Consider the following 24,561-nt stretch of genomic DNA (forward strand, 5'->3'; position numbering starts at 1 on the left):
CACAAACCACAGCCATGATGACAGAATGACACACAATGTTATGACAAAATACACCTGCTTTGACAGAATGACAAACAATAAGACAACAAAATACAACCACTTTGAAAGAATGACGAACAGTAAGATGACAAATCACAGCCATGATGACAGAATGACACACAATGTTATGACAAAATACACCTGCTTTGACAGAATGATAAACAATAAGACAACAAAATACAACCACTTTGAAAGAATGACGAACAGTAAGATGACAAATCACAGCCATGATGACAGAATGACAAACAATGTTATGACAATATACAATTGCTTTGACAGAATGATAAACAATAAGACAACAAAATACAACCACTTTGAAAGAATGACGAACAGTAAGATGACAAATCACAGCCATGATGACAGAATGACAAACAATGTTATGACAAAATACAACTGCTTTGACAGAATGACAAACAATAAGACAACAAAATACAACCACTTTGAAAGAATGGCAAACAATAAGATGACAAATCACAGCCACGATGACAGAATGACAAACAGTAAGATGACAAATCACAGCCATGATGACAGAATGACAAACTATTTAATTACAAAATATAACCACTTTGACAGAATAACAAACAATAAGACAACAAAATACATCCACGATGACAGGATAACAAACAATGTAATGACAACAAAATACAACCACTTTAACAGAATGACAAACAATTTAATGATGTTATACACTTGTCTTTATTTTTAAAACTAAAAAAAGGCACCAAACAAAACATTCATTTGTTAACTTTCTTCATGTATCAGGTACCTGAGTGTGAAAATGTGGAAATCTAAAAGATACAAAGTTTAACTGAAGATGTCACATTTGACCACCAGCGGAGAAATAATTAAAATATACAAGTTTGATTATCTATATGATAAAGTAAACAGATTTACTTTGTAATTTATTATTATAATGAACGACACCACTTCTTTTATTAGTGTAAAACAAGGACAATTTAGATGTATTTTGAAACTTTGATCCTCAGTTTATCTATCTATATATATATACCTCACTTGCTAAGTTTTATGATAGTTCAAGAAATTGATTCATTTAAGAACAAATAATGCAATTTATAATTATTTAGTAAAATATAAATACTTGTAGTTCGTAACCAACAAAGACTAACTTGTCTACTTAACAAAAATCTGGCAAAAAGTTCAAACCATTATCAAATAAACAAGTGATATACACTATGAATGACAAAACAGACATGCAAGTAAATCTTTTCAAGCATACTTTAGAAATTAACAATTTAAACTCCAAGAACAATACCATTCTCATTCTCAAAAAGACTGGTGACTTATTAAAAATATTTTACCTTGCTTTAGGCAAGTTACTGAGGGCATGGTAGACTTTACTTTCCAGAAGTTGAACTTCTACTAAAAGATTTTTATCGTCCAGTTTTTTCAGCTCCTTCAGAAGGATACTGCCTAGAATTAAAAATAACTTGTAGAATTAATTTAAAGTATCAAACTTTGTTGTTTTTTTTTTCATTAATAAGCAGTTTTCAACTTATTTTCGGCAGATAAAACAAACTAATCGGTTTAAGTTTCAACATTTTATATTGCAAACATAACATCTCACCAATTATCCAAAGTTTTCACATACCCCACAGAATAAACTATAAAAAAAATGTTTCCAGCACTCACAAAACATTTGCCCGTGTTCAAAGGTGTGTGGTTGAATCTCAAATGTGTATTATACAATCCCCAAAATGTATTACCACAAACATCACCTGGGCAAAAAAAAATGTTATAATCCAGGTTTCCTCCAGCCCCCAAGCACTGGAAGACTCCTTTAGTTAAAATATAAGTTTCTAAAATAAAAAACATCATTATTTCACATTTTACAAAGGCAAGGAACTACTTACATTATTTATTATGTAGCTCTGAACAAAATAAGTAAACACATATTATATGGTCTGGCATTTCAATATAATAACAGATTAAAGACTCTTAATCAGCAAGTGGGTTGCTAAGTTACAATCAATCTGGCCCCCATTGGTTTGAAGTTGGGCAGCCCTGTTCTAACTATTGGTAAGTATGTTTGTCAAACATTGTGTAATTAATTATAATTTGGTCATGCCCTGCTTTCTTAAAACTGTTAAGCATAAAAGACTTTCATCATCTTAGTAGGTAATTACACTTGGTGACATAATATTTGATACATTACAATGATTAGATGAACAAAGACTACCTGCACTAATCATCCCTAAATTTCAAACAATAGACTAGAGAAGTGCAGAGCACAATTTATTTTTATTTTGCCAGTAAAAGAGCTTGAACCAAGGAACCTAAACCTACAGTCCAGTACACCATCTACTGGGCCATACTCAGTTCAATATGAAGGGATCTAACCAGTCCATAGCACGTGAATTTGAGAAAAGACACACAACAAAGATCTGACCAATCCATTATGTATAAACCAAGAAAGTTTTAACTTTTTAAATAAATTGAGTCATTGGAGAATATTACCACTGATATAAGAGCCCATTTTAAAATAAGTTTTGTATGCAAGAATGTACCCACTTTAAAAAACTTTAAAAAAAAACTTAAAAAAAATAAGTAAAAAACACTTGGAGAAGTTTTTGTTTTTTTCATGGCAAAGCCACAATGGTCTATCTGCTGTGTCCACTGAGGGGAATCAAACCCCTAGTTGTAGCATTGTCAATCCATAGACTTGCAGTTGTCCCACTGGGGAACCACTTGGAAAAATATATCTAGATCCTAATATTTCCTAATTTGGATTTAAATATAGTGAAAATGAATTGACCTCAGTGCAACATAGTTCAATTTGAACTATAAAATTAAAATATGTTAAATATCACAGAAATAATGTACAATTGCCTTGTTTTTCCTCAATTCTGTAATTTCACCAAGTATCAATTATATATCTCACTTTATTACAATTCTTAAAACTTTAAAACCTTTTATATATATATATATATAAAATGTGTAGATTCATTATCATGTATTGTTTCTCCTACATTTCAATTAGATATTTTTTATTATCATCATTTAAATATCATCAAAGTGTTAGTCTGAAAGAAGAAATGCCAGAACTGTCAACATTAATGAATTAGTAAACTTCATGCAGTTTTAAATTATTAAAATAAATACTTTATAAATAAAATTGAATTTTGTGGTTTTCTTTGAGGAGCTGTTGAGTCTTAAGTTATTTTCTAACAGTTCTCTTAATCCAGTCATACTATAAAACGTGAATTAATTATATGGATAGCAATTTAATATACGTGTGTACACCATATACATATCATTGATTTAGTTGACCAAGCTTGTAACTTGAACAGTTTGGTAACAAAATATTCCAGTTATGTAGCCAAAAGAAAGCACAAACATGAAACAAACCTAAAACCAAAAGTTGTTCTCTTACCCAGTTCTAAAGCTTCTGTGTATTTTCCTGTGTCATAATAAAGGGCTATTAGTCGAGCCTGCAAACAATAAACATTTCACGTACTTTAAATATTTCAAATAATGGAATAAATACAAAAGAAAACATTTATAACAATTGTGTAACTAAAATTCTCCATTTGTTAGTAACCAACAATTGATAATTTATTGCCAACTTCATTGTTACACATCATAAAGACAGATCATTTTCTGACAACTTTAGTCTTATATACTATAACAAAAATAATTAGTCATCTTTGGTGTTATATAACACCAAAGAAATCATTGTTTTTCACCATCAGAATCATATAAAGTTCTGAATAAAGCTAAAAATAGTTCAGAAATAGTGCAAAAAAGAAAACATCACTTGGCGAGAGAAAGTGTGTGTGTTTTCTTATAGAAATGCACATCAGGTTATCTGCTGGGTCCACTGAGGGGAATTGAACTACCGATTCTAGCATTGTAAATCCAAAGTCTTACCGCTCTCCCACTGGGGGACAGCAAAAGAAGGAAAATAGAGAGGGATGGCATGACAAAATCAAGAAAGCTTAGCAAATATTACGATAACTGAAGCAGAGGAAAACAACTGACACAGTCAAATGAAACTCCTGAAGAAACAAAGCAAAGAAGACATGCAAATGGGTTCTGGTCCCCCTATGTCTTCCCTATGCATTAAACAGGTATATATAAGAAAAAATACACATTTTTTCAATATTATACACTAGTATTTATTCATGCTATTCAATAATATTTCCAATACTAATGCATGTCTTCTAATTCTTAACAAACTATACCCTTCACTGAATAACTGTAAACCAAATATGATTAAAACTTCATTGTTGTCTGTAAGCATATTTAATCTTAGGTTATAGAAGGCCATGTATCTACTGGTTGGGAAAGATACTGGTTTGATTAAACTAGAGGATTTATCTGCTACAATAGAGATGAAGCTGGTCTGATTACAAGTGAATGCATCAGTTACAAGAAGATAAAACTGGGCTCACTAAATGTGGATGTATCTGTTACATAAGACATGAAGCTGGTCTGACCTACAAGTGTACGTATCTGTTACACAAGACATGAAGCTGGTCTGACCTACAAGTGTACGTATCTGTTACATAAAACATGAAGCTGGTCTGACCTACAAATGGATTTATATGAATCTGTTTGAATGCTGACATGTAAGCCTAGTTAATGCTTATATGATCTAACAATTTACTCCCACAAATATTACAATGTATTAGCATGGCCAAAATTACCTTTACGTTTAAATAACCTCTGACTAAACGTAATCATGAAACTATTGGAAATTAAACAATAATTTCTAAATTCCATAATCAGAAAGAATGATCAACAGATATGAACATAAAAAAACAAAACACTATGCTAGTTAAATGTTGCAATTTTCAATATAACACACGGTTCATACTGAACTGCTCAGATCAACTTCAAGCACTTTTCAAGGACTTTTTAAAGCACTTTTAGAATGTTTTTCAAGCACTTTTTGGAAGCTAAAATCTACATCAAAATCAATCGGATTTCAGTGAAATTTTATAAAATTCCTATTTATTTGTTCTACATATGAATGTAGACTAAAAAGAAAAGAAAGACTTTATTTAATGTGCTCAACTACGCAATATGAATTAAAGTTAGATATATCAATGTATTCTGCTATTATAATATTTTCAAGTACTTTTGCAAAAAAAAGGCCCCTTTTCAAGCCCTTGAAATTCTGTTTTCAATTTGAAGGACTTTCAAGGATGCGTATGCACCCTGATAACAAAATGACACAAAACAAACAAGTAATTCTGTACCTACTTCCTATTATAATAATATAATATTTGTAGAAAAAGAAAGTATTTTTCATTTACACACATTTCATATATATGTTTAATCTGAATAACACTTAACTTACCTCCAAAGACTGTCTCAGAAATATTCTCTTTTCCTGTTTTGCCCATTCTATACACTCTTTACACAATTCAACCTGAAATGTTATAATATGTTAAAAAATTCTGTTCTTAAATATTTCAGTAACTTAAATAATAATAAATATTAACAACAATAAAAATAATAGTGTTTCTATAAAGCTAGATCAATGTGTAGGATGCACAGAAGTGTTCAATCAATGCTATCTCACAGTCAGGATATAATACAAAGTATATTGTCTATAAATGAAGGTTGTTTAAGAGATAACTAATTTACAAAGTAGGCAACATTTAAAGTGGTTTGATGCTGGTATGCATGCACTTGGATATGGTGGGGATGGATTGATGTTTAACTTGATGTGAAACATACTTCCACTATAGTTCCATAGACACTAAAGTCAGATGTTTATCCATGCAAACCAAACAGACACGAGTCAAGTGTTTTGCATGAAAGATGAAGCTGGTCCAATTACAAGTGAATGAATCTGTTACAAGGAAAATAAGATTGGTCTCACTAGAAGTGGATGTTATGTGAATGTATCTCTTTCTATTACATGAGAAATGAAGCTGGCCTTACATCACAAGTAGATATTTCTGTTACGTGACAGGAAGCTAGTCTCACTAGAAGTGGATGTATCTGTTATGTGAATGTATCTCTTTCTATTACATGAGAAATGAAGCTGGCCTTACATCACAAGTAGATATTTCTGTTATGTGACAGATACATCCACTTCTGTATCTGTTATGTGGTCTAACCTACAAGTGTGTGTTTATGTTAAGTGAGAGATGAAGCTGGTCTGACCTACAACTGTATGTATCTGTTACAAGAAAGATGAAACTGGTCTCACTAGAAACGGATGTTTCTGTGATGTGAAGCTGGTCTGACCTAAAAGTGTACGTGTCTGTTACATGAAAGATGAAGCTGGTTTGATCTAGAAATGGATGTATCTGTTTGATTAAACTTAATGGAGCAAAGCCTACACTCAAGTTAGGTTGCCTTTAATGGTTTGTTTTATGAACAGCTTTAATGTGACTACACAGCTGAGCATTTTTTTAACAATTTACATGACTATGTAATGGTTGACTGCATTAATTGAAGTATAAATTTCGAGACATATTAAAGTCCAGCTTAGGTTTGTGTTAGCAGATTTATAAGTTTTAACTCAGTTGCTTTGCATGTGGAGCCTGCTGATCAGATACTTTTGATTAACGGCCTGTCAAAAGATTTTTAAGTGTGATGTTTTCACAAAAAATAAGTGGCAAATTGCTGTTGATGGTGCAATTGCATTAACTACACTTAACATTCTCTTAAATGTTATTTTTTTTAAAGAAGTTTCTACTTTAGATAACACTTGCATACTTTTAAGTTTTGCTGCATAATCAACAATTTTACACTACATGTTTCACTGCAGCCATACTTTTGTTTATTGTACTGAAAAACCATTCGGTTAGCAGCGTGAATTTCGTACATTTGCCGTAAACTATCATGCCTGTTGGTGGTCATTCTAGTTCAGTCTAGTGCAGGCACATTAGAACATTACTGTAGATTTGATAGTAAGAAAGCTTTTCGGTACTTGAATATCATTTCTTTGAACTTTCGAAACAAGTTTATTTCAACATATGTCCTTGTATGTTGTTTCACTTTACAGACAAAAATAATTGCCACGACTAGTGAATGTATGTAATAGTTTACAGTACAAGTGGTTTGAATAACCCCGCCTGACCCTAGTTACATGATACAACCTGTCAGAAGAGATTACCAAATGATACAGACACCATATATTACAAAGAAAATTACTTTACAGCACTTAAAAGATTAGTCCTGGTCACATTCCTCTCATTATAGGCAAGATTTATGTTGAAATTTGAAACTTAAGCTCTTCAGTGTATTGACACCCCAACTGTAAGATTGTCATAGCTTCCTCTGTATTATTGAGACGAATGTGTTTAGTCTGTTTCACATCCAACATATGGGTTTTATTGTTGTCACTTGTACACTGAGTTTTAAGCCATTTGAAAAATATCAGAATAAACTTTTTATATATCAGTTAGACTGTTTTGATTATAAAGCAACAACAAAGTAAAAATAGTAAGAAGGAAAATAAAAAATTCTTACGTGGTACTGGTACTAGTAGTAGTATGTACAAGTTTATCATTTTAAATACTGAATCATATTTTCATTATGAACTAAATATAAAATTACACTAAATTAGTGAACTTAAAATTACTAATTTAAATGCAAAAGAATATAAAAAAATCACAAACTCTTTCAGTTCAAAGTGCTAAGCCTAATTCACGTAAAGATCATGCATTTGCCAATTGATAGATCTTAACCCTAACATTCGTGGATCAACTTCTTTCCTAAAGATATATCTATTTTGAGTTAATTTTTCAATATAAAAATTAATAGAAATAGATATATGATACAGCATGACTTAAGCTACTATCAAAAAATAATAAAAATCATATACATCCCATGCAGTTTTTTCCAGAAGCAAATTTTCTAAGGCTTATAAAAAAGTACTATTGACTAATACTAAATACAACCTCTACATAAAATGGCAGTTACTATAATAAGAACCTTTGACGTTCATATTGTAAAATCCAGAGAACAACGTTTTGTCATGTGCTTTGCTTATAATCCTATGATTTATCAAACGTGAACTACAGGGATTGGAATAACATGGTACTGAAATTGACACCTTCCTATTAGGATTGGCTAAAAGTTTTACAACTGAGGTTTGACATGCTCAGACGCTATTTTATAAAGAAAACAGACTAGAAAAAGGTTTAGATACCAATCATAATTGGCAGGACCAGTGCTAAAGCACAAGGAAAATGTTTTTAAAAATGCTGAAAATATTTTTTTTCTTAGATCCACTTATTTATAGTCTCAAACGTATTTTGGGATTATTTTTATTAAATTTCTCTTTAAACGTCATCAAATAATACAATTTAGTACAAATAATTGAGTTTTATGCTACTATTTACAAACATGAAATCCAATAAAATATAATTTCTCTATAATTTTTTCAATTCACAAATATGATTTCACCCTCATGATAAGACAAAATGGCCCCAGTAGGTAAGGGGTTAAAATACAACAATAGAGAAGGTAGTGAAGCAAAGGCATGTTCTGGATACATTGCAAAGTAGTAAATAAACGTTCAAGAATTTGTGTCAAGCTTTGTAAAGACTTGTTTATATGACATCAGTGAGATGATGTGGCTTCAAAATATTTTCAACAATATCGTTAAACTGTTTTCCAAGATAATGACAACGTACTGCATGGTCACTACAGTCAATACATTTATCTAAACTAATTAATCAATAATTATACAATCCAATCTACAAGCAGTTTTTAATAATGTCAGGAGTGACTGGTGTGAAAATTACATACTATAGTTATCCAACAATTTTTGTATCCAGTTAGATTTTTATGGTTTGGTTATTGGTTGTTCTAAAAATAAAAATATTCACAAATTTTTTAGTAAAAAATTGCCTGATGACTACAGTTACTTCAAATAAACACATGTATCAATACATGATGACTTCTTCACAAAAGACAGGTTCACGAATTGTGAAGAGCACATTACATGGTTTAACAAAACAAAAACAAACAAATTATTTTTTTTGCATGTTCCGAAGAAGCATTATTTTAGTTTAAACTTGACTAATAGTTCTACAATTAATAAATAATATTGCAGTAAATAAACTGAAACAGAAGTTTTCTGATGTTCAGGTATGAAATACTATACTATAGAATCTTATACACTTAACAAACAAAATATATCAGAACTCACTTCAACTACGGTAACTGCAATGTACAACATTAGAAATTACCTCAAATCCAGTGGCAGCCTCCATGTCAAGAAACATATCAACTAAAGCTCGAACCAGTTTAGCAGCTTTAGCTTTACTGATGTTGTTCAGAAATGGACGTGTTGATCTAATGAGTTCTCCAAGTTCTGGAGAGAAAGTAATTAGATTCATTTAACTTCCATTGTATAGTAAAATCACAAAGACTATTTTAACTCCTAAGTTATCACTAAAGAAAAAACAGTTATTAAAATGCTAGATATTACCTATTGCCTGCTAAAAACTAATCATTAGTATCATGTGAAAAGCATTATTTGCAATAATTAACTTGATAACATACCCCCCCCCTTACAATCACATTTTTATCTATACTTAGCTATTCTCAAGTTTTTTGATAAAATGTAACTAAAGAATAGATGCCATTAGATTGACCAGTGTTTGTCTAAGTAACATCTTGTCTTTACTGAATAGTTACTTTACACACAGTTTAATTCTACTTTCTCACACCAAACAACACCTGAATTACTGGGTAATGATGAATAACTATGTAAGAATAAATTAAACAAATATTCAAAGTTTGACTACTTTGGTTTTTATTTTCATGATTAAAAACCATGTAAATTCTTAACACAATAAAAACTGCTTTTGGCCATTACATTTGTTTATATTTGCTGTGTATAATGCTAATTTTATAACTACTGAAAAACAACTATTCTCTTGCAAAGCTGTAATCGTTTCTGATCAGATACAGTTTTACATACGTATTGTCGTTTAGAGATGCCATGACACATTCCATAAAACTACTACTACTGTAATTATTTCTGATCAGATATAGTTTTTACATATGTATTGTCACTTAGAGATGCCATGACAAATTCCATAAAACTACTAGTACTACTACTTCAACACTGAAACATCAGAGCTTAAAGCATTTAACAACATTCTTTTTCTCAAACTTTACTAACTGCACATTCTATTTAAACCTGTTGTCAAAGGTGAGTTAAATATTAAAAATTTTCATCCACTAATCATGTTACACATGTAAACTGTAGATTTGGTTTTCTATTTAAAAACAACTAAATTCTACATTGTATTATAACTGTTAATTTTCTTCATTTACTCTTGAATTAAACTATTCAAGTTAGTATGAGTTATGAGAACAAGATGTCACTCATATTGGACTGTGTTTTCAGTTTCTGGCTTACATTTTAAAAGGTCTACTTCCAGTCAAGCACTTAAAACAATCTTGCAGAAAACAGAAATTCACTAATCAATGACAATGAAATATGCTTGACATTACTGCAGTCTCAAGCATTATCTTATAGGGATGATTCTGTTTTATCAAACTAACTTTAAATGCCGTTTTTCATGATCAAGTGTTTTTCAAAACTTTAAAAAATACTGCTATAAACTTTAAGCAAATAACCTTTACACCAGTGACTCATGGGTATAAATAGATGAACAGGTTAACAATTTAGTCATTTGTCTGATGACCTTACAACTTTAATAACAAATAGAACTTTACCTTCTGCCCTTCCACTTTTACTCAGCAGTTGACCCAATTCCAAAATACTCTGTTCCTTGACTTTAATTCCTTCATCGCTTCCAACACCATCCTGAGAACATACTAAAAACAAAAAAGATTTAGAATGAAACATATATAAACATATACAAGATAACACTACCATATCCTGACCAGCTAAGCTGAGTTCCTGTACCATGTTCCATCAAATAAGGTAAGATCGCTCAATAAATTTCATCAAAAGATATTACAGAATAAGGGTTAAAGTTCAGATTGAAAAAAAAAGGCCCTTTTATTGGAAAATTTCAGAAAATTACCTTTGGGTTGATGTAATCCACAGAAAGAAACACAGTGTCATGTGACACTAGCCCTTAGTAACATAACATGGTTTTGAAATTCACATCTATATATTGTAAAAACTGATATTTGTAACTAATAAAAAGTGTAAGTATGCCAAGAAGGGATAATGGTGGAACTATAACAGCTAAGTTTCTGTTAAGTTACTTATTACAGATAATTAACAAAATGCTTATTTTTAACACTGAATATTTTATGGAATAAAAAAGTATTACCAATATAAAAATTGTTTTGCAGTATGAACAAGAATACATCTGGGTTTCGAAACTAGTACTTAAGAACTTTTCTCATATTTTCATTCCCAAAGCCTAAATAACTACCCACAAGCAAATTAACCAAACAATTTTAGCCACCTGAATCAAATTTCATCACCTCAAGAGAATAATTTTATACCTCTGAATAATCATCTTCCATATTCTGGTCCATTCACTAAGATTTTCAAGTTTTATTACTGTGGGTACCACTAAGTCTAAAATTACAATATTAGCTTTAAGACTAAATTAAATTCATTTAAAAAGCATCAAAAACTGCTACTTCCATTACAACTGAACATATAACAGAAGGATTAAGGGTTTTATAATGAATTAAGCCTGAGTTCTACTCTCTTTCAAAACCCAATGCTTCTTTTGACAAAAAAAAAATTCCTTTTCAAATTTCCTCACCTCAAGTGCACATCTTTACACGTATCAATATTAAAAACCATTTTCTACATTCTGGTCCATTCACTGAAATTTTGAAGTTATAATACTGCAGAAACATCAAAGTCTAAGGTTATAATATTAGGTGTAACACTAGATTGTTAAGTTTAACTTATTGTGGGTATGAGGTTAGTAATACTAGGTTATAAGATACTACTGTTATTAAATATTAAAGTAAAGAATTATTATTCTCAAAATAATCAACTTTACTCAGCATTAGTGTTATAAGCAAACATGGGAATATTACTCATTACGAAGCTATACAAATCACTAATATAAATAATGAACTACAAATGTTCTAAAACAGACCCCTGGTGCACTCCATTAATCACATTCTACAATTGAGAAAAATAATCATTTATCATCCCTTTCTTCTTTCTACCAATACCTACTTTTTCCTTTTTTTTGACTCCATAAGAATTTAACTTACTAATTAATATTTAATAATGCACCTTATTAAAGATAGGATTATTATAAATGCCCTCATCTAATATGGCAGAGACCCTATGTTTATCCAAAAAGCCCAACATATTAGTAAATAAGTGAAACAAGAAAACAGTTTTCTTAAAACATTGCAGAGTATCATTAAGTGTCAAATTTCTATATGTTTTGTTTTTATAAATGAATTCTGACAGCATATTCAACACATTTCCAAAAAATAAAACTAACCAATCTATCATTTCCCTGATCCTCCCCAAGCCATTTCTTTCAAAGAATGGGGATCACATTGGCATTCATACAGTCATCAAGAATGTCCCTTGTACTATCTTCTCATTTTTACAGTTACAATATAACTTTAACTGTGTCATATCTTTGTTTTATGAAATAGTCATCAACTGGAATTTCCTGTAACTTAATGTACACACATATCAAACATGTAATCTATTGGTCAGTTATGAGACATGACATCACACACGAGCTTCAAGGTTGCATACATATAATTATGCTTTTTATTAGAAAATTTACATATTCAATCCCTAGAGGATACTGTTTAGAGTAACAGATGTAGTATTTCTGAACTTCGAGACAAAGCAGTTAAAGATACTTTCAGTTTTAGATGATAAAATTTTCTAGAAAAATACTTATTTTATTAAAGTTTGGAGTAGTTATTTTAGTATATTATACAGTCAGGTTATTTAAGATTGGTCAGTTTAAAGTTTTATAGTTGCAGGTACAGTTAAGCCTAAAGCTATGACTTTAGGCTTAATCTATTGTTGGTTTGAAGAAATAATACTAGATTATAATACTACAAATATTAAATATTGCTCTAAAATAAAGAATTATCACAAGTGTTAGTTAAGTAAGAAGAATAATTTATCTTAAAGAGTTGAAGTTACTTTTTCTGTTATTTCGTAGCTGATGAAAATTCCATACACATCATCTAAATTAGAAGTTAATTATACATAAGTGAAGACATACAACAATGGGCATCATATCATGATATTAGTAACTGAAGACGTACAGCAATGGGCATCACTGTTGTGATATTAGTAACTGAAGACGTACAGTAATGAGCATCATTGTTGTGATATTAGTAACTCAAGACATACAGCAATGGGCATCATATCGTGATATTAGTAACTGAAGACGTACAGCAATGGGCATCATATCGTGATATTAGTAACTGAAGACGTACAGCAATGGACATCATTGTTGTGATATTAGTAACTGAGGACATACACCAATGAACATCATATTGTGATATTAGTAAATAATAATATCAATATTTGTTAATAGATTTTAGTATTAGATTATTCCACAAACTGTAAAAATGATTCATTTTAGTTAAAAATACAATTATAGGGTAGGTACACAGGATATAAATTTATAAAATAGTAAACTTCAACATAATAGTAAACTGATAAGCAATGTTTTATAAGCATAGTGAAGTGGTTTTTATTTTGGGAAACACATTACGTGTTTCAACAGGATATTGGTCTCTCTTCTTCAGGTATGATCCACAGCTAAGTACATAGTGTTTATAAAATTGTATGGTAGAAAGAAAAAAGATGCAAGGGCTTAATGTTAAGGAATGTTGTCACATCATTATGCTTATAAATCTTTGTTTGTCAATTTACTATCATATTAGCATAATGCACTTCCATACAAAAGTGAAACTTCAAGATAGAAGTACAGTGGTGAGGGAAATTGGGAATAAAGAAACTGATACAACAGCTAGAGCAGTTAGAATTTGGAAATAGGAGATTATGAGCATAACAAGCTAAAAAAGATTTTAAAAATAAGCCTGAGATTCAAGAACTAGCCAGAATTGTTTGAATTCAGAGCTCTAGCTCAAAAGAAATACTATGATATAATGAGAATTACTGAAATATGGATAGATTTAGAGAACAATGATAATAAGAATTATTATGAAATTCCATGCTATAAATTACTTAATAGTGACAACTTTTTAAAAGAGGGGGGAGGAATTGCTCTTTATATAAGGAATGAACTGCAGCCTGTTAGGATTGCTAACATAAAGGTTGTCAAGAGACTGAATCTATAGGGATTCGTCACAGGTTTCAAGGGTAAAAATATTTTAATTGGCAACTGTTAAAGGTCACCTAATTAGACAGATGAAGATCACTGAGAAATTATATAATGCAATCAGGGTTGTTATTACTCAGAAAACTTATGAAACAATTACGAGAGAATTAATTTCAGAAAAACTTGGATTGTACAGTCAGATTTACTGAAGTGATTCATGTTGGTTTTCTATAGAAATGATCAAAGAGCAAACTGGAAAGAAATACCATTTTAGATTTGTCATTAATCACTAATGATGATATGGCTACAAATTGTTTTGTATTTTGTTACATATTAAGATGACAAATGAAATATTAGTTCTTATTTTCACACAGCCAGTTTTTAGGCCATAAAACAATATTTATCATCAGTGAATTTGGATACTGAGTTAGAATGTGTGGGACAGATTTGGGAAAATTAAAAAAATTAATTTCTTTTAGTTCAAGATAAACATATTCCTAAAAAGTGGAAAAGAAGAGCAAGGAATGAAAAAAAAAATCAGGGATAAATGTCAAGATTAATAAATTTAAACTGACACACAGATTGGAGATTTTACAGAATTATACGAAATTTGGGTCATCCATGTCATCTTCAATCTAAAGGTCCACTGATTTTGATGTTTGGCAGCAATGTTGATGCCATACTGACAAAAATTTCACCAAGTTTCACCTATCTAGGTCAAACAATTTATATTTAAAATGTAACCAAATATCTGACCCAAAACAGCATCTAGATGAGAACAATGACAAAAAGTACCAATAATGTTTTTTTAATGCTACATTAACTATTGCTGTAAAACTCTCTGTGCTCTAGTCAAATATGCCATTTTTTCTAACAATCAGAATTTTGATCTTTGACCTCACTTAGATGGTCAATCCCAACAAGGATAACCATAAATCAAGATTCGATACTGAAATTTACACCATCTTCTTAGTTTGTACCAAAAATCAGTCTGAGACTTGATTGGATCAGGAAGAATTCATTCATTACATGACAAAAATAAAACAAGCAAGTCAACATTTGATTAATCATAAACCAAACCTAAAAATTGCTTTCATTGCCAAACAAAACGTACCATTGCAATCACTACTGATACACTCCCAAAATTGAGTTCTAAGAGAAAAAATACCAATGGAAAAGAGAAAAATCAACATCCGTCAAAAAGGTTTATAAAAAAACTTGAATCCGTCGGTACTTGTCTTTGTTTTCTTCCTCAATTCTGTGTATGGTATGTCTAAAATTCTGAGAGCAAATGGTAAACAACAAAATTTTCATTTAAAAATAACCATAAATAATGGCTTTTTGTTTCACTGTTCACACATTATCACTCCCACTTCATAAATTTTGAGTCCAGCATAGTCCCTTTAATCTATATTTTTGAACATCTTACTTGTTACCTAGATTATAAAACATTTGCTGATGATATTAAACTCCCGGGTAGTTTTGGCTGCACTGAGGATGTTGAAGCATTAAAGACTGAATCATTTGGTAAGTCTAACAAATATTTGACAAATGGCCTTTAATTATAGCAAATGAAAGGTAATGCATCTGGGTTAGAAAAAACACTTAATATAGATGGGATTGCACTCAATAGTGTGACAGTAGAAAATAATTAAGTATCAGTGGTGAATAAATTTCTCAAACCACTGATGCAGAGTTTTGTTGTAAGGAGAAAAGGTAACAGAATTTCAGGGTGCATTTATAAACATACTGATTACAAGTTAAGAAAGACAATTATATCTAAACAGATCATTAATTAGGCCTCACTTAGAATATTATGTATTGTTCTGGTCTCCATTTCTAAGAAAGGATAGTGGAACAGGTTTAGAGGAGGGCAACTAGGAAAATTCCAGGGATGGAAGGGTTATCTTACAGAGATAGGTTAATATTTCTTATACTCTCATGAATAAAAAATAAAAGCTTATTTCATCAAAGTTTACAAACGTTTCATGAATACTGATAGGATGAAGGCCTCTGATTTCTTTATGTCATGCTCTGAAGATTACAGAACGAGATGACACAAGTATAATATTTGGAAAATACAGGCTAGGTTCCAATTATGACAGTTTTATTTTGTAACAATAATTAGCATCTGGAATAGTTAATATAAACAACAGTGGAAGCTGGAATCTTTAAAATAAAATGTGTTTAATAATTACGTTCATTTGGGTAGGGGGGGATCTGCAATTACAGAAAAAGCAAGGGTCCAAGCATTCACTCCAATATTAAGAAGGGTTTAGTTTGATTGGACTCTATTATTAACAACTTCTCTCACATTCAACCACTATACAAACCAATTAACCCTATGTGCATAGGTAGAGTTCAAAGTGAACATGTCATAACCTTTTGCAGTTACATTCAAAATTTAATTAATTAATAAATTGGTATCAAAATGTAGTTTATAATTCATATTGTACTGTTATATTAAGTTTAATTTCTTAATGTCAAAAAGAAATATTTAAATAAATTCTCAGTTTCCACTTCTCTGTATTATGTGGCATTTGTTCCAAATTGTTTCTCTCTCTAGCTCTATATGACCTTCTAAGTCTCCCACAAATTACAAACTTATATTATACACATTCTGAAGCTAAAGTATAAATTTCTAGCCTCTAAATTTCTTGTTTTATCAAGGTAAAATGAAATCTACATTCCACACCCCTTGTATCACATCCTGTCTTTCAAAAAATGTCTATCCTTCTCTGATATTTATGATTATATTATTTATAGCAAATACAAGAGAAAATTCCCATTTCAAATGACAGGTTTTTAAATATTTCACTTTAGTTTCTTTGTTTCTCGTTGTCTGAGCTCACTTCAACCAGCTAATGAATTTAAACAAGTTATAGCTTAGATAGAAAGCCAGTTACATTATAGGAGTTTTAAAAAATTTCATTTTCTGTGCATTTCAATATTTTGTACTAAAACTTGCTTATTTAGATTTTTTTAAATGTTATATACTACCAACATCCTTACAAAAAATAGGCCTAATGTCCATCAGGACATCAATGATCGAGTGCAAAAGCCCACAAAAAAGTACTAAATTACCTTTTACATATATTGTTTACTTATATTCAGGGCTTTTTTTGAGATGGTACACACTAGTACAGCGTACCGGCACCATTTTTCATATTGCAAAGTAGAGAGAAAGGTGACAAAACTTGAAAGAGTTATGTACATGAATGTGTGAATTTTCCCCTTTGAACAAATCTTTTGTTCACAAGAAGACAAAAGAGACACTGAACAAGAAGTGTTACAAATGACAAAGTTTAAAGGAGTGTGAAAACATACTGTTTGATCATGTACGTGTGATCATCAGTGCAGTATGAGGTGTGAAGCATCAGGTAGGATTAGCATACCATTAATAGGGAACATCAATAGTCACCTGGTTTTAACACCCACAAAACGTGGCTGCTATCAGTCGATGTACAGTAGTGGCCTCACTTTGACTGACAGGTTTCAATTGTGCAGCAGCAGCAGGTGAGAGCCGGCCTAGGTGGACGCAATACTGAGTTCAGAGAGACCACTTAGGACTGGGAAATAGGTGACCACAAGCCGAGTTGACTGGTATGCGGGTCTAGACTGTACATGCACTCAACTAAAATAAGTCATAAAGTGGACAAGGACGAATGATGTCATTAATCGCACAGCACCTCAGCCAAGATAAAATATGTGCGAAAGTCTTGGGAATAAGTAATTTTGGTCTGACATGCTTAGTCGAGGTGGTGATGCCAATTTGAGTGAGTGTGCATTTCTCTTCTACTGCACTTTTATTTTATTGTGACTGAGAGTGTATATCGTTTTTTTTGCATTTGAGAAAACACCAATGTAAAAATGAAACAAATTACAAGTTTCTTTTCACCTTCTGTGAATAAGAAAGCTAGAATAAGTGAGGAAGTGACCCAAGAACAGGAATTAACAGCATCAGTGACAGTTTCTGTTCCATCTGGTGTCCACGAGCTATCTGACAATGACTAGCCTAGCTGTTGGACTGCCAATCAAAAAAATGATTTTTGCAAGAAGTACAATTGGCTGAATATTAGAAATAAGAAACTTGGCTATACACCTTGCCATACAATTGTAATTTCTGGAGGAAAATGAAGGCAGGAATGAAAGTTTCTAAAAAATGGGCCAACAATGAAATAACTTATTTTGGTGAAAGTCGACAACAACAGCTTCTGTTTATGTGGAAAAAACTTTTTGATCGCAAGAAAACCACAGGTCATAAAGCTGCAGTAAAATTGTTGACTGAAGCTGAGAAAGAGACCATTGAAAATGTGTATTTGAAATCATTATCTCATGAAAAAGTGATTACCGCGAGAATTTTTTGCACAGCATATAAGGTAGTAAAAGAAAAACAATCATTTCATAACTTTGAATCTGAAATAGATTTACAAGAACTAAATGGAATTGACGTGGGCCATATCCTTCACTCAACGAATGCATGTACTACCATTGTGAATCACATTAGTAATGAAATGAAAAAAATACTAATTAATATATTTACTACATCGAAAAGTAGAATTTCATTGATAATCAACGAGTCAACTTCTTTGTGTAAAAAATCTACCTTAATAATGTACATTTGAATCTGTTTCCCAGATAATGGAATTAACTCGCTGGTAAATTTATTTTTGGACTTGTTGAACTTGAAAATGTTACTGCAAAAGGAATTTTTGATTCATTACTTTATTGTCTTCAGTCTTACAGAATGAATAAAGACTATCTGAAAAGTTATTTATTTTGTGTGCATGTGTGATAGTTGGGGAGTAAAAGTAAAGCTAATAAACTGATGAGAGACAAATTTCATTTCATGATTGCGTGGTACTTTGCTAATCACAGAGTATAACTGTCGGTCAGTGACACTGTAAAATCAGTATTAGGGACCAACATATATCTCGCGTTGCCTAAAAATAGAGAATTGAAAGTGTGCAAGAACTTCCTGGAGATTCAACTTTTAAAAATTGGACAAATGCTAAGCACTTGATGGGTGGCATCTAGTTTTCAGTCAGTTTCAGCTGTTTGGGAAAACTAAGAAGTGTTAGAGCAACATTTTGAAGAAGCAAAGCATGATTCAACAAGAGACAAAAAAAGAGCAATGTGCATATGAGGACTTACAGTAAAAAATTACAAGCATAGAATTTCTGTTGGATCCAGAATTGATATTTGATGCTCTCCAAGAATTATCTGAACCGAGTTTGGAGTTTCAAGAGTGCGATATAGATTTGTATAAAGAGGATCAAAAGATAAAAGCTCTTGTACAAATTTTTGAAGAAAGATGATTGATTCCAGGCCCATATTATAAAAATGCCACCAAAAATCTTCACTTCCGAAGAGCTTCACTTCAGCTAAATGAAAGAGATATGATTTGTGAACTTCATCAGTATTTGATTGAAAAGATATTTCCGGAAAAATTGCCGCATTTGAAACACGCTCTGAGTACTATTCTCATTTCTTTCAGTGAATGTGGGTTTTCGCAGATGAATTTGATTGTCACTCCAACCAGAGCTTTGTTGATGACAAAAACCATTTTCGGCATTTTTTTTTATTAAAGTTGTTGGACCGCCCCTTCCATGCTTTGACCAAAAAAATACATAGAGTCATGGTTGCTCCAAAAATGTCATTCAGCAGTAGACACCAAAACCAAGGAACAAAGTCAGGATATTGAGTCAGATATGAACATGATGAAAATTTGGTATTTTCTATAAAAAGGTAATTCTGTATGTTTTCATTTCTTAATTTCTTATATATACGAGTATAGGCACCTATGTTTTTACAAAAAAAGTACTGCTTATGTTTATAAAGTAACTAAAATGTAAAAATTAGAAATTTATTACGTTATATTAGAAAACTTAAGTGAAAAAAAATAAAAATAAAAAGTTCTCTGCAAATAATGAATGCGAGCTGGTCTTGCATAATGTAATTCAATAGTTTATTGACCATAACTTAAATTATGCTCTCACTAGGTGATTTATTGCTTTGTCACTCCAGCTTAGTAGTTAGACACGATTAAAAAAGCAGTAAAAAAATAAAATTATTTCTTTACAAACAGGAGTAACATCAAAAACTCTTCAATTCTCAGGCACCTGCCCACTGTTGAACTGCCAAAAACTAAAACCATGGAGAACACCATGTCACTATTGCTTTATTTTAATCTCTCTTATCATTCCGTTAATATCTACATGTTTCAGGTCAACTCCAATATTTCTATAGAATATTGCTATTATCTTCTTTCGTAAAAATACGAGAAAAAGTTCAGCCACACATGATCTTCAACAAAAATGTTTTAATACCCATTTTAACATTTGGATTATATTTAATATTATTAAAAAAATTATTGCTGCTATTTTAACATTAACAAACAACTGTTTCTAATTAAGTACTTTTGGATTTCCTAATCTAATGAGGCTTAATCTTCATCATTATCCTTTTCTTCTTTTCTAGAATATGTCTAATGTGAATCAAAAGAAACTTATTTTGTAAAATTTTCCAAATCTTTCCCACAACACCTTGTATCATCCCAACTTACAAGCAATAAATGTTTTATCATGGCCTTTTGAAAAAAAAAAAAAATTTTAATCTAAACGTGTAGCAAAATGTCAAACCTCATTATGTAATTATCACTCTTTCACTAAATGTTCCCATACTTAAAGTCTTACAACTATATGCTTATTAGTGGTTAACATTAGAGGTGGTGTACCTTCAGTTTTTTTTTATTATTATTATTATTATGTTCATATTTACGTACAGTTCCTCTTATCATATACTTGAACTTTCTCTTGAGTTTTTTCAAGCATTACAATTAATACTATTTTTACAGAACTAAAATGTTAGACACTGAGTGGAGCCGAGGATTTTGTCCTAACAGCTATAATACGTTAGCATATCATTCTATGAAGATAAGTTGATCAGATGTTTTGTCAGTAGTTGTCATCTCCTCACAAAATATAAGTGAACTGAATACTAATTTGCTCAAGATTCAAGAACATAAAAACTAAATTGAATACTTCCTGAAATTTAATTATAACAATTGTAAGTTGCAATTAATTGAAGAGATGTACAGGTATATTATCAAACAGGTTTCAGTAATAAACTTTCAGTTAGTTTTTCTATGATGTCTCTATAATAAATGTGGGAGAAAGTGACTTAGTAATAATAGAATGGTCACATACAGCAAGCACACATTTCCTATATCCTATGGCTGCTATAGCTTGTAAATTGCCCATGCACACCTATCCCGATTCTATATAAGAATTAATATCAATCAAGACATATATATATTCATATATTTTTTTTATCCTTTTTTACGTGTGTAGTATAAGCATTTTTCTGTATATTCTCAGTATTTGTACCCTCTTTGGTAATTACTAATTAGACATAGTGGTCCATGTTGTGACCACCTTTCAGTTGCAATGAAAAATGTTTTTCATGGAAATGAATGCTCCAAATGTTGACCATTTAAATGTATTCTTACTTCAGAATACATCATTGTTATCATCAAAAACCCACAGAAATACCAAAGGTTTTACATTTTGAATTTTAGTTTACTGTATTTGAAACTTAATACACAGTGAGTGAGCCCACTTTTTCTTAAAGTTAACTAAGACTACAATTATTCAGTAGCGTAATAAAAACCCACTTAAGCTAATACAAGTATTATTAGTATTTAAAATTATTATGTTTATATTACGAATGAACCGCGACTTGTTTGACAATGACTGAATAAGCAGTGTGCACTGTTTGAGTCAGTGACTCAGCGTAAATCAGTGGTTTCGATTGAAACCGATAATAATAGTAAAACTCAAGTTTTAAGTAAACACCAACATATATAATATCTACAAACATCTATTTCGTCAATTTAATACTCACCTATCTTATTATACATATCAATGCCAGCTTGTTTATCTGTTCGAGAAACAACTTGTGCTCTTTCAAGAACTTCGATAGCACCCGCCATCTTTTAATTAACGTCACCATGTGCAAAACTCTCCAACCAGATCGTATTGACTAATAAAGTATTTATTCTAACTCCAAAATCAGCAATGTACAAATTACGACACTTTGAAAATATAAAATAACAATTTGAGCTAAAGCGTTGATTACTAATATTTTTGATATACTAATGGATAAATATAAATGTTCAAAAGACTAGTGAAAAAATAAATAAAACAGTGGCAATGACAAAAAACAACAACAAAAAAAAACATTTATTTTAGAGGTATGTCGAACGTTTGGGATTACATTTGACAATACCAGTAAGAAATAAGGTGTGTGAAAAATAAATTATATCAAGTGAGACACAGTTATATTGAAATCAAGTAACATAATATAAACATTTATATTACATGAAATATGTGCGAATATAAAAACGATTCTGTTAATATTTAAAATTCTAAATATTGTTTGGAGAGCTGAACTCTGGTTAGACACTTTAAGTTATCTACTAAAGTGTAAGCTATCTCTTAAATGTTAGCTAGAGGGCACATGACGTTAAAATCAAGTAAACTCGACTAATTTCGAAAATGGTCTCTCTCTCTCTTTATGCACCATATTGAAACAGGACGTTGGTGATCTTGGTCTTCCATAGATCTTTTCTCCTTGAGGTACACAGAATTTCCAATATATATTCATCCTAGCTATGACGTTAAACTATATCCATCAGTATGACAAACAACTGCCAGGGTAATAGTGAGACAAGTACATTGTAGTTTTGTATCTCTGGGTCGCCCTTGAGTAAGGCTTAGTACCCATTTGCCTCCCTTACCAGGGTTACAACTTAAGCCTTTGGTGATGTAGGATGGTGGATTATCTCGTCTAGGGAATGTCTGGTGCAACTAGGACAACGATAGAGGAGACCTGCTCAAGTTAGTTGAGCACTGCAACTTGCAGCAAGAAATTGAAACTTACTGCAGTATTTTGCCATGCATAATCTAGAAAAGGGTTAATCAGTATACAAATACAAGTAAGCAGTTAGTTACGTACAGTGAAGTGTTCAGTTGAGTGGGGAATAATAATACAGACAAATTAGTGAGTGATCGTGCATACTCAGTGATTATAGTCTATGAATTTAATCAGTCAGCAAAGAAATTCTGTTGAAAGTGAAAACGTTATTGTGACTTATGCCTACAGTTGTGTAAAAAGAAAAGTAGCCTGTTGCAAACATTAAGGAAGAAACACACTAATTGGTCATCGTTACATGAACTGGACTTGTCCTTACTTTTACTAAATAAACTCCAAGTAACTACTGCTCTCTTTTCATTTGTCTATATCCCGCTGGCTTTTCTTCCAGGCTTATATACTAACGAAGAGGGCATCTCGAACTTCCCCAGTCATTCAAGAAATTCATCACGCATGCTAACAGCGTCACGAGACTTCCGCTGTCGTAAGAAAACGTTGCAACAATAAGTTAATTTTTACATTGTGTTATTGATAGATTCGCTTTGTGTATGAATAATTCTACGAATATGTAAGAATGTCACATGAAAACTATTATTTAGTCTTAAGTGTACAGTGTTTGCTATTATTTTGTGCGCAATAAACACCGTTGTCTAAAGTAAATTGCTGATATTTTACGATTCCTTTTCAACAATTCTACAATCACGTAATTAATTGTTATAATTGTAGATGGCGTTAAAGGTAGTTGGTTCGTCTTTTGCTGTCAGCACACTATTCTCTCAATCTGTGGAAAACCAACAAACCCATTAAGCTATATTAGTTTTTTCTCGTACTACCATAAAACGGTTAAAACATCTATTATAACTTCCATGTTTCTAAGAGCCTTCAGAATATGTCATCACATGACCTTTGATGACGAAATCAAAAACATTTACACGGCTACAATATTCTTTGCGTTTCACCAAGAATGCCCATCATAAAGCACGTAAGACAATAACCCACAAATAGCATCATCTACAGATGAAAATAAGAAGAAGATACTCAGCATCAACTACAGTTCTAATATTGTGGCTCTGGAGAAATGTCTCAAAAATAACAGTTTCAAATTTGTTCATAAATATCCCAACACCATTAAGAATTTCCTACCCTCGAACACGTCTACATCTTAAAATAAAGAACAAGGAGTCTATATAATCCCAGTTTATGTTAGTGAAAGGGTAGACATTTAGATACAAGACTCGCAGAACATAAAAGGGATGCTAAAAATGGCCAAACAAATAATGCTATTTTTCTTCACATGAGAAATCTTGATCATACAGTTAACTAGAAATCAGCCAAAATGATACATAAAACTAGAAATTATATCAAAAGA

At 31.2% G+C, this 24,561-nt stretch overlaps 1 protein-coding gene across 1 annotated transcript in view; it reads right to left on the reverse strand.

Annotated features, from left to right (window-relative positions):
* LOC106473515 (26S proteasome non-ATPase regulatory subunit 11-like) overlaps positions 1-22,312 on the reverse strand; it is a 40,751-nt gene extending 18,439 nt beyond the window's left edge. Inside the window, exons 1-6 of the mRNA XM_013934197.2 lie at positions 22,164-22,312; positions 10,720-10,821; positions 9,219-9,343; positions 5,363-5,434; positions 3,431-3,488; positions 1,359-1,470 (exon numbers count right to left, since the gene is read on the reverse strand). Coding sequence (XP_013789651.1) covers positions 1,359-1,470; positions 3,431-3,488; positions 5,363-5,434; positions 9,219-9,343; positions 10,720-10,821; positions 22,164-22,251 — 557 coding nt within the window. The 5' untranslated portion in view covers positions 22,252-22,312. The remainder of the gene's footprint in view (positions 1-1,358; positions 1,471-3,430; positions 3,489-5,362; positions 5,435-9,218; positions 9,344-10,719; positions 10,822-22,163) is intronic.
* Positions 22,313-24,561: the final 2,249 nt, after the last annotated feature.

Source organism: Limulus polyphemus, unplaced genomic scaffold (assembly GCF_000517525.1).
Source record: "Limulus polyphemus unplaced genomic scaffold, Limulus_polyphemus-2.1.2 Scaffold6239, whole genome shotgun sequence".
In the NCBI taxonomy this organism is placed as follows: domain Eukaryota; kingdom Metazoa; phylum Arthropoda; class Merostomata; order Xiphosura; family Limulidae; genus Limulus; species Limulus polyphemus.